Genomic DNA, 15760 nt, shown 5'->3' on the forward strand with positions numbered 1-15760 from the left:
TGTCTGCTATCAGAATTTCTGTATCTCTTGCCATGCTTGAGAAATTCTCTATTATATCTTGGAGTAGAGCATCTATGCCTTTAGGACCATCCTCTTCTCCTTCAGGAATTCCTATAAGGTGAATGTTTGCTCTTCTGGAGTGGTCCCACAGCTCTGATTGGGAATGATCCGTTTTTGCTCTCCACTTCTCTTCCTCTTTGAGCATTTGGGAGCATTGAAAAGCTTTGTCTTCAATGTCAGAGATCCTTTCTTGAGTGCCTGATCCACTCTATTACTGAGGGATTCTACTGTATTATGAAGCTCTTCAAATATCTTTCTCATTTCTTTAAGGTCTGTAATTTCTTTTTTTGCATTATGTCCAAATCCTTAGAGATTTTATCTTTGAATTCATTGATTTCTTGAGACACCTTTGAACTACTCCTTGAATTTCTAATTCCAACTTTACTTCCATATTCTGAATTCTATTTCTTTCTTTTTTTTTTTTTTTTTCCGGCCAGGGCTGGGTTTGAACCTGCCACCTCCAGTATATGGCGCTGCCCCTGAATTCTATTTCTGACATTTTAGCCATTTGTTTATGAATGGCATCTTCTGTTGAATCTCCTTTGTCATTCTTTGGGGGAATCGATCTACTCTGATTATTCATGTTGCCAGAGTTTTTACGCTGGTTCTGCCCCATGATTATTTTTCACAGTTTGTCTAGTGAAGCTGGTAAGGTGAAATTGGATTGAGGGCTCCAGGAGTTGTAGTTGACAAGTCCTTTAACAAAGAGCTGGGACTTGTGACTGTGGTTTTCCCCCTACACCTTTACAAAGGTCCCTTTCAGTCCTGCAGCCTTAGACTCTGGGGACCTGATTGGTGTGATGGGGCTAGGTGGTTCTGTCTTGTATTCAGCCAGCCTCAATCCAATCCTAGTGAATTGGTGGCTTTCAGCTGAAATCTCAGCTGGGGAGTGGTACAAGCAACTAAGACGCCCCCATCCCCCCACCAGTGACAAGTGGAAGAGGAGAATCAGTCCCTCCCACTACAATGCCACCAGGGCTCAACCTTGAACAGTTCCCAGGTGGCCGGCCCAGGTAAAGAGTTCCAAACCAATTGTCCCAGGCAACACAATCACTGTTCAAGTGGGAGAGTTCAAAAGGTCTCTGGCAACCAGACTGCAGGGGTCCACTGGCAGCTCAAGTGTGACTTGCGCCAGTGCTCAGTGGAGTCAGAAAGGCCCACCCAGCAAAAGAGTTAGTCCGGGGGGGTTGGAACATCCTTACCCACCTTGCACCTCAGCCACACTCATTCACTGGTAACCCCGCAGGGCTGTGGCCCAGTTCCCTCCAATGCACAAGTACACCAGGAATTTGTGCCTGTCTGAGTCAAAGGGGAGTTAATGCTTCCACAGCCAGGCCACCACACTCTGCAACTTGTAGGCAGGAGGAGCTCAAGCCTGATTCCCTCTGGTGCTCATTGGAAACTGGGGAGTGTTCCACCTGCATCTGTTCCAAGCTGGAGTTACCGTCACAGCATGTGATTCTCTTCCTCAGAGACCATGCCTCTGCCCTGGCCACACTCCTCCTCTGGAACCCCTGCTGCATGAGGTCTGGCTCCCTTTAGTGGTCCACAGAATTGGGGAGGTGTTTGACCTTGGTGGGAGTGTGCTGCTGTGGATCCAGGGTGCCACTGTGGTTGGAGGGTGCCGCTCACGGGAGGTGTGATCCCTGCAGGTTGGAGGTGTGGCGGCCACCCGTGGGAGGTGCGGCAACCCCACACGCCTTCCAGCTATGCACGTCCCTGGCATGGGGCCAGTCTCCCTCCACGTGCAACTCCCTATTTCTACTAGAGTCACAGTTTTAGTGCAGCTGTGCCACGGCCCATGAGATGCCCAGCCCTAGCAAGGAACCACCAGATGCTCCGGGTTCTGCAGGGGGTGGCTTCCAGACCACCAGGAGAAGGGGGAAGGATGGACTAGGAGTTCAGGAAGGCAGGGAAAATATTTGTTCAACTTTTATTCCAGACAAGAGACTGCCCCAGCTTGCAGCGGGATCTCTCTGGAGAAGAAGTCCCGTTCTTCAACCACTCTCTCCCATGGGGGTGAAACAAGAGGTCTTCTGTTCACTGCTCGCTTGTAGAGAGCACACAGCAAGCCACTCTCTTGGGGGAGGGGATGGACTCTCGTCTTCTTTGGGATGGATTTTGTACCTGAAATTTGCTTCCTTGGAGTCCCAGCTTGCCTCAGCAGGAATGATGTGAACTTATGAATCTTCTCTCTCAGCTCAGCTCCTGACCTTCAGCTTTACTGGGTTTGTTCTGGCCATTATCTCTCCCTCTGAACAGGAGCTTCTTTTGAAAGCTTGCTCCAGTCAGCCATCTTACCTCTTCTTCTCCCCAGCCAAATTCTTAATGGTCCTTACTGTGTGCTAGGATTTGCCATTCTAAATTCTTTCCCTGCATGTTACTCATTTCATCCCATAACCATCGGTGACCCTGGACTTGGCTACACTGGAACTACATATCCCAGATTTTCCTTCCCCGTGGGATAGTTAGGCCTGGCATGTGAGGCAGGAAGGCGCGAGAAGCCATTTCTCACGCTCTGAAGGTGGGAGCTGGGCTATGCCCTACCTGCTGCCCACTATGTTGGCACAAGGCCTCTCTCCAGGCCTGCAGTTCCTCCAGCTCGCACTGGATCTCCGATTCTGGCTTTTTCCAGTCCTGGGCAGGTCTGCTTTAGGACCAAGGCAATGGCTGCCAGGTGTTGTGCAGGTCACGGCATCACTGAAGTTGAGGTGGCGAGAAACAGACCTGGGCTCCCTTCTCCTAAAAGCCCAACTGACCTGGAAGTTCCCAGCCCCACACCAGCAGCAGTCTTGTCTGACAGCACCTCTGACTGCACGGCCTTCCAGCTAGCTCATGCCTAGCCCCTAGGAGAGCATTGGCTGGGGTCAGCATCTGGCAAGGTGCTCACTTCATCTGTGAGTGATAGAGGCACAGAGAGGAAGTAACTTGCCCAGAGCTGCAGACATAGCACCTGGAAGAGATGGGACACAAATGCACACCCTGCTCACAAGCCAGCCTTCTGATCATTTTTTCTAATTTGCAAAATGGCAAAGATAATTCTTAGCATTAAGGGATTAAAGATGGTATGTACAAAATGTCTGAACTATGATAGGTATGGACACATACTTAATAAACGTGATGGATATCCTAATTACCCTGAATAATTACATGAATAGATCAAATCAACACATGTACCCTGAAAATATGGGCAGCTATTATGTATAATAAATTAAAATCTCAGTAAATAAATAAGTGGAAGCCACTGCTATGGAAGATATAAAAATGCTATGTGCAAATATATTCTTCTTTTTAGAGATGTGGTCTTGCTCTGCTGTCTGGAGTGCAGAGGCAGTTACAGAGCTACTGTCTTGAGCTCTCAGGCTCAAGCGATTCTACTCCTCCAGCCTCCTGAGCAGCTGGGATGTAGGCATGTGCCACTGTGCCTGGCAAGTGCATGCAATAAAGCCCTCTTCAGGTTCAGTAAAGCGACATCTAAAAGCACAGGCCACCAAGGGCCTTACTTACGGGTAAGGCTTGAGTCCCTGAGGACACAGAAAGGGAATATGACTTGGGCCGAATCTTGAGGGACTCCATAAGGATAAGGGGATCACGGACAACTGGCAGAGAGGGAGGTGTCTTATGGGTCAGCCCAACTGGTTGCTCCTGTCCTATCACTGTGAGGTTTTATTTCCACCAGTTCTAATTTACCTCCTCTTCTGAGCTCTAACAAATAGCGATAGTGGGCACTGAAATGCTATTCCAGAGCAAACAAGAGGCATCTCTGGCCTAAAGACTCCATGGTAACAGCTACCAAAGTTATCAGTCACCCTGGACTCTGTCCACAGCCACACATAAAGCATTTGCGCATTTTCCAAAAAGTCACAGTGGAAGGCCACTTACTGTTATTTTGAATGATTCTCCTAAAAGGAACCTAGTGAGGGTCAGCACTCGTAATAAGTTTGTTTTTAGATCTAGATTTTTTTTTTTCAATCAAACAATTAAAAAAAAAAACTTTTCATTTTTCTTTCTTCTCTGGCTTCAGGAAGCTCAGCACTTAACTCCAAATTCCTTTCTCTGTCCTTGCCTGATCTCTGTGGCAACAACTATCCTGCTACATATGTACTTAACACTTCACATGAGGCAGTGAATAACTTACAGATGTCAAGTGCAGACCCTAAGAAGTACTGAAGAAATACAATCTGAGACTGAACAGCATTCCATGAAGTTCCCAGCCAGCAGAAGCACCCTGAAAGCACACAGGGGCTCGCTCTCTTTTCAGAGGGGCCTGGAGGGCTTCACTCGTCCAGCTAGAATTCTGCTCCTGTTTAACCAGGTGTCCCACCTACTTACGAATCACTGAGTGGGATGCTCATTTACTTGGCCACGTGAGGGCCCCTGTGGGAAGCACACCCAGACAGGACTGTCACATGTTAATCACATCACCGTCCAGCCAGGGGTGCAGGACGTACTCTTCCCCGGAAGGGAGAAGAGGCATCTTTGGGAACGTGTGTGGGGAGGTCCGGTCCACAGAGCGGTGGACAGAGGCTGAGGCACCATTCAGGTCCTTTTCAGCAGAGCTGAACTGATGAACTCAGCTGTTTCCAGCATATGTTAGGAAGTGCACACAGAGAACTCAGGGAAAGGGAAAACCGAACAAATGAAACACACTTAGCAAAGGCTCTTTTCCTACATTTTTTAGGATAAATGAGGGGGGGAAGTGGGAACGATTTTTTTCAGAGAAAACTCACACATCTAGCTTACGTGACAAAAAAGATGGAAGAAAACATACAAAAATGCTCTATTCTGGTAGCAGTGATTTATACTGGGGAGAATTCACTGGAAATTAAAGCTGGGTTTTGGTTGATGTTTTAAGGTTAGGCCAATCTGACCAAGCTGTCAGGTCACCACATAGGGTTTGGTCTCTGCTGGGTGGGATGTAAAGCTCCAACCCCAATTGCTGCCTCCCAGGGCCATGCGCCATAACCTCTCTGCTTCCTGGAGCTGGGGGCTCTTCTGGAGAGCACCCCACTGCCCTATGCTGGGGCTCACATGCATCAGACCACATGGAACGATTTGGTCCAGGTGTGAACCTGGTGCACGGGGACCCACTAGCTCACCGTTGCCCCCCTCCAGCTCCGAGTGTGGCCAAAAGGAGTTGTTCCAAGTGTTTGCTGACCCCAACAGCTCCTGCCAGTACAGGGCTGGCTGTTTTTGTGCAGGCTACTCCCAGGCACAATGAGGGCAGCCTGTAGGCCCAAGTCCCATGGGATGGGCCCTGCCTACTAGACACTGAAACTGTAGAAACAGCAGCATTTTCTTCCATATCTCACACTAAATCAGACCCCTTTGGAAGCAGGACAGTGCATAGACCAAACTAAATAAGCAAAGTGAGACAGGCAGGCCATGAGCTCTAAGACGCAGAGCAGAAGACACTGTAAATGCCTCACTTTCCTTCTGCCTCAAAGACCTGATTCTGAGTCCTGCCATGCTCCATAACTAGCTTCTTTTTTTTTTTTTTTCTTAAAAGAAAAACTACTCTTCTCTTCAGGGCTGAAAAGGCTACGATATCACTTATAGCTTCTGCAGGAGACGTCAAACCCAGACAACACTCTAGGAAATGACTTCTATGGGGGTGATCTTCAACCGCCCTGTGCAGATGAGATAGCCCAGTGCAAGCAATGAGGCTGACAGAGACCAGAGAGCTTCCTCAGTCTGGATGGGGTCAGCAAGCCCAGGGAGGGCATAGCAGGCTGGCCCTAAGCTCTAAGCATCACTTCCCCAGGTCTGGGCCCCCTCAGCCTGCAACCCCATAGCCAAAGGCCTGCTGTTCACATGCTGTCGTCCTGCCCCCACATGTGGGTCCCCTGCACCCCTTCCCTGAGACACCAGAAAGCCAGGGGAAGGGGAAGGCAAGCCAATGCTTGCGGAGTAGCTGCCATGTGTCAGACACCAGGCTTGGGGCTGTAACTAGATGAAAACAGTGGGAGGAAGGTTTGTTCACCCTCTAAATACCTCTTGAGATTTGTAATCTTGATGGTATGTCCCAAGTCTGCTATTAAATACAACTGCAATATACTTTAAAAAGTGGACACGTCTTAGGCAGTGGAAATCAGAGCTGAAGCAACAGCTGGGTGTCTGGAGATTGTGTCTTGAAGAGGGCCACTGCAGCAGCTCCTGGGGCTGGTCAGAGAGGCAGAACCACAGGCCCAGCCCAGACCCCCTGGTCCAGGCTCTGGAGGCAGGGCCCTGGAGTCTGCTAGTGGTCTTCTGCCTACTGAAGTTGGAGACGTGCCCTCCTGGGTCCATGAGACGGCTGTGCCCCAGTCCCACCACTTCCCATGGCTAACACTGGCAAGTGGGTAGTTCTCTGACCTAAACCCCAGTGTGGGCAGTACTGGGTGGGGCTAAGAATGGTCTCTGGTAGAGACGCTGGGAAGGGTAAGATACCAGAGCATACCCAGGCCAGAGCATGGAACTGATTAAGTGTGCAGTGACTATCAGTCATCACGTCATTATTAGTTGTCATCTCCAAGACAAGATGCTGAGCAGCTGGAGACGGTCTGCCCCTGCCTCTGGCAACAAGAAGCAGAGGTGCCGTGACAGCAGGGTGGACCACGGTGGTGTGTGCGCCTGGCCTTCCCAAGGACACTGGCCGAGCCCTTCCCACACTCTCCCAGCCTCCCCTGGGAGAAAGGGGACACATGGCTGGCCTGGTGGGGAAAACTCTGTAGCTGGCACATGAGGCCTAGGGCCTGGCAGGAGGGGCAGGGCGAGAGCACGGGGTGGCTACCCCACAGCCCTCTCTACTCTCTGCTCCTGCTTTTGGCAGCCGGAGGGTCCTGCTCAGTCAGTCAGCAGTCAGCCATGTGAGAGGGGCCCTCGTCTGAGACACGCCGGGTGTCTCGCTGTGGGGCCTCCCCATCCCGCGCCACTCCCTAGCTCCCACCTCTCCATCTCCCCTTCCTCATCCCCTCTTTCACTAATTCCACAAATACTTATGGGCGTCTTAACAGGGCCAGCTGTGGTTAGAGGCACTAGGGAAACAAAGCGCCTGCCCTCAAGGTGCTTGTCCTGGTGGGGGCGGGGCGGATGTCCAGGCTGTGACACAGTCCCCGGTGCTGTGGGGTAAGCCAGGTGGTTTGCAGGGGAGAGGGAGCATGTTTCACAGCAGAGGCCTTGGTAGGAGCCTATGTTTACATGGGAGGGGACCAAGCAGGGGGCACTGCAGGTGCAGCCTGAGACTGTGTGCCCTGGTGTCCTGCAGGAACCCCAGGAGCTCAGGGTGGCCTAGGCAGCGAGAGGGAGGGGAGGTAGCAGTGAGGCTTGGTCAGGAGGCAGCACGGGGCCTAACCCCTCACTGGGGAAAACGGGTTTGGCTCTGTGGGCTGGGCAGCCAGACGAGTCACACGGTCTGCGTTTTTCAAGGACCCCCCACCCCCGTTGACCGTCCAGTAAGAAGTGACTGCAGGAGTTGAGAGCAGAAATAAGGGGACTCATCAGGAGGCTCCTGAGGAAACTTTAAGGATTCAGAGCCGGTGGTGGCCACACCCTGAGGTGGAGCGCACGGGGTCTCCTCAAAGTGGGCTCTGGTGTTTTGGTCTGAGCAAGTGGAGGATGGTTTGCCCTTTCCCGAGTTAGTTTCTTCCCAGACAGTAGCTCAGAAGACCTGGGCTCCCCTAGGTCCACGCCCACTCTCAACTCAGCTCAGGCAACCTTTTGCGACCATCCCCGGCCCTGCCCAGCATTAACCACCAGCCTCTGCATGGTGACAGGAACCGTCCCTGGTTTGTGGGACGCCTACCCAGGGGCACTCCAAAAGCATTCTTTCCGAATGTCTGAGTAACTCTGCGAGGGAAGAGTTACTAACCTAAACTTTCGGATGGGGGAGCGGAGGTTCCCAGCACAATGTAACCTGCCCCTTGTCATTCAACAAGTACACAGGAGAACTTGGATTCAACTCAGATGCATCTGACTCCGAAGCCCTTGCGACAGTCGCCCTGGATGAGTTCTTAAAATCACAGCGCCTGGAACATTTTGCTAGATTTTTTAGTTCTCGTGTCTGCTGTGAAAAGTGGGGCTGGGTACAGGGGGCTTACCCAACCCCCCAGGCCTAAGAACCGAGAGGGGTTAAGGACCCTTGAGAGGGCCCCTTTATACCTCTTGCTTCACCATCTCCCGCTCAAATTCATTCATTTTTAGACAATCTACTAATCAACACAGATAATATGCAACTAAACAGATAAATATACAAGATAATTGTTATGGCTTAAATTGTCTCCTGCTCCCTGGAATCCTTATATTGAAGTCCCGAATGCTAGTAACCTCAGAATAGGATCTCATTTGGAAATAATGAGCGGCTGCAGATGGAATTAACCAAGACGAGGCCACACTGGAGTGGGGTGGGCCCTAATGCAATGACTGGCGTTCTCCTATCAGCAGAAAATTTGGTCCCAGACGTGCCTGGAGAGAATGGACATGAGGACAGAGGTCATGGACGCTGCCACACACCAAGGGACAGAGACTGTCAGCAGGTCACTGGGAGCTAGGGGGCAGGCATGGGACAGTCTTCCACATGTCCCCGGAGACGCTGCTGACACCTAGACTTTGAATTTCTAGCCTCCAGAACTCTGAGACAATACATTTGTATTGTGTAAACCACCCAATCTGTGGTACTGTGTTAAAATTAAGATAGTAGTTTAAAATAGGGACTCAGCGTGTCAAAAGAAAAACAAATTAGAGTGCTCAGGGCCAGGGGAGGGAACCGTTGAGGTGGAGCAGGCAGCAAGGGCCTCTCTGAAACCCTTGTGATGGGAAGGAACCTGCAACAGGAGAGTCTCAGAGGAGATGATTCCAGGCAGAGAGAAGAGCAGACACCAAGCCCTGCTGCAGGAGTGAGCTCACAGCAGGTCGATGCGGGAAAGCAGAGCCAGCAAGAGCCGGGGGAGAGGAGGGGCGGGAAGAGGGGGGCCAGAGAGGCGGCAGCGCCAGCTGACTGAAGCCTTTGCGCAGATCTGGAAGGGACGGCAAGGACTGGGGGAAGTCGTGGGAAAGCCTTAGTCCTGAAAGAGATGTGGTGGTAACACACGTCAGCACACGACGCAGGTGGCCTGGGTCTGCAGCATGCAAGGCCAGGTGCTGCTCTAGGACAAAGCTCCCTTCCATGCGTGCTCTGTCCTTTCTGCCACTGTGACCTTCCCCACCTCCAGCACAGAGCACCCCTGTGTGTCACCTCACAGACAACAAGTCTCTCTTGCAAGTCCCTAAAGAACAAGTCTCGCCCTTGTGCACTGCTGATCAGACTAAAAATGGTGCTACTTCTATGGAAACAGGGAGGTGGTTCCTCTCCTCCAAAAATTAAATACGATGACCTGAAGAGGTATCTATGTACCACTTTCATAGCCGCACTGTTCACAACAGCCAAGGAGTGGAGGCAACGCAGGTGCTGGTCAGTGAATGAACGGATAAAAAGAAATGGGTCCTATCATGCAGCCTTAAAAGGGAAGGAAGTTCTGACATGTGCCACAATGTGGGTGCACCTCGAGGACATTATGCTAAGTGACCATGCAAGTCACAAAAGACAAATACTACACAGCTACATTTACATGAGGAGCTCAGGACAGTCAGCCTCACATAGCTGCATTTACATGGGGTGCTCAGGACTGTCAGCTTCACAGAGACAGACAGCAGAGTGGGGGTGACGGGCTGGGGAGGGGAATGGGGAGTGGTCAACAGGTACAGACTTTCAGTTTTGCAAAACGAAAGGAGATCGTGAGATGGCTGCGTAATAATGTGAACATGTGTAATGCCACTGAACGTGTGAAATGGTTAAAATGATTAACTTTATGTTGTATCTATTTTACTACAATTAAAAATTAAAAAAAATCTTTGGCACCCATTTACTCATCACATCCCCAGTGGCACCTGTTGCCGTGTCCTCACAGAGACGGTGTCCCTGGTGTCTCAGGACTGATGGCCCAGTCAGTCTCCTTGTGCACCAAGATGACAAGCAAGCCAGCTGGTGTGGATGAACAGCCCAGGAATCTGCCTGACAACTCTTCTCTTGTCTCTGTACCAGCTGTTCCTGCCTTTAAGCCTCATTTAAAGCTTTGAGTCGACACCCATCCTCCTTTGGCCGGATGAGGACACACAGCAGATTCCTATCAATAGTAGGAATCAATATCAATAAGGCTGCATCTTTTAAGGTGACTGTCTTCCATGGAAGGAGTCTTCCACAGACTAGACACTACTGCTAAACTGCCTTCCTATTTGAAAGACATGGAATTGCCTGCTTTAACATCTTCCAGTCTAAGCCTGCAGTCACAATCTTGCTGTGACCCAAATTGAGCTTTGGGTCCTCAATTGTCTGTGAGCCTCAGGGGAGCCCAAATTGCTTCTTAAGGAGAACAATGTCTCTGCCTATGGCATTCTCGTAGTAAGACTGCAAAGGAAGCAGGGAGGGCTTCCCTTCAGGCTGGCGTCCTTGGCAGGCTGAGCTCCCTAGGAGGGTACCAAGCACAAGCCAGCGTGCTGTGCTGTGCACTGGACACACAAGCCTATCCTTTACCTATCATATGGAACAGGTGTATTCCAGGCACCTGGCTGGGAATAAAAAAGGTAAACTCACTATCACTTGCTATCTAATGAAAGCTTGGCTGAGAGAAACTAATTTGAGGAAATTATCTGGAATTGCAGTCCTCCTGCTCAGATTAAACAAAGCCACCAGGCGCTGCAGGCAGGGACCACCCTGTTGGGTCCACCTCCCTCTGTGCAGTGGCTTCTCTGTACTGCTCTTGGCTGGATACACCAGCTTCCACTGCGGCGCCCTGTTAAGAGTTGCACAGAGCCTCCTCATGTGGTTATTCTCGGGCTGCGGCTGAGCATGGCGGCTGATGCCACTGTGGACATGAGATGATGGAGGGAGACTTTGCTTCCCAGACTAAGAACAGGAATACTCATGCATCTACAGTACAGTTGATCTTTCTCTCTCAGACTCTGAACCATACCATTGATAATTTTCTACTTTGCTTTTGTGCTAGAGAACTCAAAGCCAGATTTGGGGCCTTTCTTTGGAATAGCTCTGTCCAATAGAATTTTTTTGCAATGATGGAAACTTTCTGTACCTATGCTGTCCAATACGGTAGCCACCAGCCACAGGTGGCTAGGGCTACCACAGAACAGCACAGCTCTGGAAAATACATAGCAAATAACATAATTTGGCGATGTTACACTTACTTTACCTTCTTTTCCTATCAATATTAGCCGTCTACTTCAAATTCCTCATATCTAATTGTTTTTATTAATCTTATTGATTGATATATATCTTTGTCATCTTAAATCTTTTTCTTTTTAAACGTGAGATTTACTTATAAATACAAAAACAGGTAAGGTAGCTACAGTCCTAACTTTTTTACTAGCTACTTCTCCTCCCTGTCCCCTTTCACACAATACAGAGTCATTAACTGTTCATTTACGGGCAGGAAGTCCCAGGGCAGGGAGGAAGGGCCTTTTCTTCTGTCTCTGGTCTGTGCCGTTATCCGCATGCTGCTTACACAAACGTTCAGTCTGTGGAAATGCACTGAGCTGTATGCTACTTAGGACGTGCACCTTTCTGTACGTGTGTAATTTGTAGTATTCTTCAATAAAAAATAAACAAAAACATATAAAGAGAACTACTATGTTCAAAAGACAATGTCACTTTGGTTCTAGGAGAAGTGCAAAGAATCATGTTAAGTTCTTGACTCCAGGGGCTGTAGTTTAGTATCACAGAGCGCCAGTGCAAATTTCCACAATGCATTTTCCGGGGCGTGGGGGTGGGCACCTCCCGATGCTAGCCACTCCTCACCCACCTCTCTGCCTTTCCTCCCCAATCAGGCAATGCCAAGAAGGAAAGAGGGATACATTTCAGGAAGGGGACCGTTTTTCATCTATCTTATCAGACATTGGTAAAAATATTTCCAAATTCTTATAAGGTGCTGAGTAGCTCCCCAAACAACATCTCAGTTTTTTTCCTCTAAAAGAATTAAAATGGGGGGGGTCCCTGAAATATGGAACATTAAGTTAATGGAGCAGGAAGAAGAAGTAAAATGCAATCTATATTTTAAGGAAGCAACTAAAAACTACCCAGCCAAGATTTTCTTCAATGTATAATTTCATTCAACTAAACAAAAATAAATTTATCTTAAAAGTTATGGTTGAATGTAGCAGCCCATATAGCCTATGGCTAGGAGGAGTGAGAGTTACAAGAAATACCTGTATAGCTCAATAATGGAACACCTTGGTGGAAAGGGCATGGAGAGGGATTTAGCTCTCCTAACAAGCATGAGAGCTCGCGAGATGAGAGCAGTGGTGAATCGGCAGTCTCTACACCTGTGCTGTTGAGAGGCACGAGATCAGCCTTCTATTAGGCTGGAGGAGCAGGCAATCGGGAGCATGTGCATTCTATCATGGACTCACTTACTCTGACTCTGTCTCCTCTCCTGCCTGCAGAACGCCAGCACGGGATCTCTCTGCTGAAGATTACCAAGCTCTGCTAAAGACGAAGATCTATCTATTCTAAGAAGACTGTTTTACTTTCTCTAAGACACACACACTTTCTCTCCAGCTAAGGTAGACAGCCCTCAGACACCTAAGAGACCTGAGCAAGGTAACTTAGTGGTCCGTGTCTGGAAACTAGTTAAGGTGGGTTCGAGACCTGGCCAGTCCCAGGCCCTGACAAGTGGTGTCAGGAGTGGGATGTGACAGTTGAAAATGGCACTTTTGGAACATGTACTGCTAAAGAGAACATGTACGTAAAGACACACTCTCAGCTGTCCCTCTTCCCATGACCTATTTTAACTTTGCTAAAGGCCAAAATATAAAGTTTAATATTGGAAAGTAAGGAGATGTGGAGGGGTAGACATGAAACTAGCACAGAAGGCTGCTCTCTGCAGTCATGCGGGGGAAGAGGGCCCTGTCCAAAGGGCCACCACCAAGAACTGTAAGGGGGTTATTTGTCATTTGTCCGTACTTCTCCACCTATTACTGTTCTAAACAAAGGCCTGCATTCCTTAGTCCCATGATACACACCTTCTGTCTACTCTTTCACAGTCTGATGCTCCAACTTCAGAAGCCAGTACCTGCATAGATTTTACAACCATTTCAATGCTAGGATTTTCTCTGAAACACTCTTTCCCTGGTTCATTTGAGCAGAGCTTGGGCCAAGCTTTCACACAGCGTTCTTTCACTTACATTACCAGAGAGATCCAGAGAGAAAAAGTACTCTAATTACTGCAAAAAGGAAGAAATCACTTCAGAAACAGTCACATTCGTTTTGGTCTTTTAGTACAAACAAAATGCTTTGCATTTCATTAACTTTTACTTGGTATAACTGTGTTACATTTTGCATAAAGAATTGGCAATCTTCAAACACAGAAAAAATTTCTCACTTTTCAAAAGGGATTATAGAGCAAATGCTAGCAGTTTACTGAATAATAAAGCAACATTAGTTTCTTATCTGCAGTGTTCAAAGGAAATGTGAACATTATCCAGCTCTTACAATCGTAAATCTCTCACGGTCGCCTTTCTGACTTGAACAGCACGGCCTGGCTACGGTCTGAACCAGCCATTGACATGTGCCAAATTCCCAGCCTGTTCCTGTTGTGTGGAGTACAGTTCTGGTGTCTAATAACAAAACCAACTACCACTATGAAACTTTACCTGTGATTCAAGTAAACACAACCAGCCCCTCTAAAGGCAGCGTTCCCTGATGTGCTGCCAACTTTCTCTTTTCAGGTAGCCAAATGTGAAAACTGGGACAGCAGAGGTGGAGGCTTTTCAGAAAAATAAAGCCCTATGTGTCTAGCATGGACTTACCTGTTAGATCATGAAAGCTGGGGTCTGAGAAGCATTTCTCGGGTAGGACCTTCTGTCACCTAGATGCTAAATTTTGAATTCTAGATTGCAACTAATTATCTCTAATGAGTTTGGGACAGCCACCAGGATGGGAGAAAGAGGGCTGTTAGGGCAGCGGGTGTTTACCACAGGAGGACCTGCACAGCCCATGGAGTCTATCACATACTCACTCACCCTTTGGAGCTTAGTGGAATAAGATGCTCTCAGGGCATCACTGACTCCCCTGAAAGTGTTTAGGGGGACGTCATTTTTCAAGTTATCACAGACTTTCAACCATCTACTGCCCAGCAGCAGGAAGGCAGAGAGACAGACAGACACACGCCCTCCTGACTGTCCATCTGCCTCACAATTTTCAGATGGACGGATTTTCCTGAAGTTCCTCAGTGGAAGTGAAGACGGTATTGGGAAGACTCACTAAGCAGGAGGGGCAGACTTTGAGAACGAGCTTTCCAGGCTGTAAGCTCATGTGGAACCCCAGGCACCCTCTCCGCAGAGGGCCCTGGCAGAGCTGGGAGCATGTGGCCAAGGCAGACGGCCTGGAGAGCGCAAGGCAAGAACCAGTGGGAAAGGCCGGCCCTGCCGCCTCCGTTCCCACGTCCAGTTTGGCTGCCCGTGGCCAGCCCCACCTCGTCTCTGGCAGCCTTACTGACTCGCCTCTCTGTCTGCACACAGACGGGGAGACAGACAGACAGACGGACACTCAGGCCAGTACCTGCAGAAGGACCTTGTTGCCGTCGTGGTCCTCCGTCTGCCAGCGCCCCTCGCTGATGGGGCTGCAGGGGTTGGGCAGGAGGGGCACCAGCTCGCCGATGTCCTTCACGCGGAACTCCAGCACCGAGGAGTCGGCGGGGACCGGGCTCTGGCCGCAGGGCAGCCTCTTCAGGGAGAACTGGATGTCCACGTCCAGGCCGGAGAAGACCGGGAAGATGCAGAAGTCGGCCTTGCGCTGGCTGGGGCGGCGCCGCAGCAGCAGCTGATAGAAGCGCAGGCTGTCGGCGTAGCGGCCGTGGCTGCAGTACACGGTGAAGCGCACGATCTCGCGGCCGTAGTGCACCGGGCGCACGGCCCACAGAGGCGCCCCGGGCGCCAGCGCGAAGAAGTCCTGGCTGCCGGGCAGGTAGGGCAGCAGCCGGCCCTGCACGCGCTCCGTGTGGTGCAGGCGCCAGGGCGGCCGGCGCAGCGCGCGGTGCAGCCGCAGGATCTGCTCCTCTCCGCGCTCCTCCTGCAGGAACAGCACCACGGCCAGCGCAGGCTGCGCGCCCCCCCGGGCCGCCCTGCGCCGCCGCCGGCTCGCGCCCCGCTCCGACACGCGGAACAGCGGCAGCCCCGGGTGCACCCACGCCAGCACCTGGTCGATGGCCTCCTGCAGGGGCCGAGCCTCCCCGGGGTCCGTGATGATGTGCACGCTGACCAGGAACGGGTCCTGCGCCTCCTCCACGGAGAGCTCACCTGGAAGCGCGGGAAAGAGAACCGTGGATGAATAAAATGGGATGATTTCATCACGGCGTCTGATGAGGATGTGTCGGGAAGAGAAGCCGAATTCCAACTGAGTTCCAAATGCCATCACCATAATCTGTGAGTTTTGGATCCCAAATTAACGTGTAAAAGCTGCTATGGCAACACCCTCGTGGCCTGGTGACAGAGGGCTACCGCCTGCAATGCTTCCCAGGCTGGGCAGCGCTAGGAAAACCGTGGTGCTGCTGTTGGCCAGGCTGAGTGGTACAGGAAACACCCTCTGTCTGTGTGTCAGACAGCAAAGTCAAGTCTCTAGTAATGGAAGGGAGGGCAGGCCCAGCAGAGAAGGACCACAGGCAGGTGACGGGGCAGT

The 15760-nt window shown here is 50.4% G+C and overlaps 1 protein-coding gene across 1 annotated transcript in view; it reads right to left on the minus strand.

Annotated features, from left to right (window-relative positions):
* The window catches only part of FAM124A (family with sequence similarity 124 member A), a 62718-nt gene that overhangs the window by 17544 nt on the left and 29414 nt on the right, over nucleotides 1-15760 (minus strand). The window contains exon 3 of the mRNA XM_053564060.1: nucleotides 14645-15381. Coding sequence (XP_053420035.1) covers nucleotides 14645-15381 — 737 coding nt within the window. The remainder of the gene's footprint in view (nucleotides 1-14644; nucleotides 15382-15760) is intronic.

The sequence above is a fragment of the Nycticebus coucang genome, chromosome 15 (genome assembly GCF_027406575.1).
Source record: "Nycticebus coucang isolate mNycCou1 chromosome 15, mNycCou1.pri, whole genome shotgun sequence".
In the NCBI taxonomy this organism is placed as follows: Eukaryota; Metazoa; Chordata; class Mammalia; order Primates; family Lorisidae; genus Nycticebus; species Nycticebus coucang.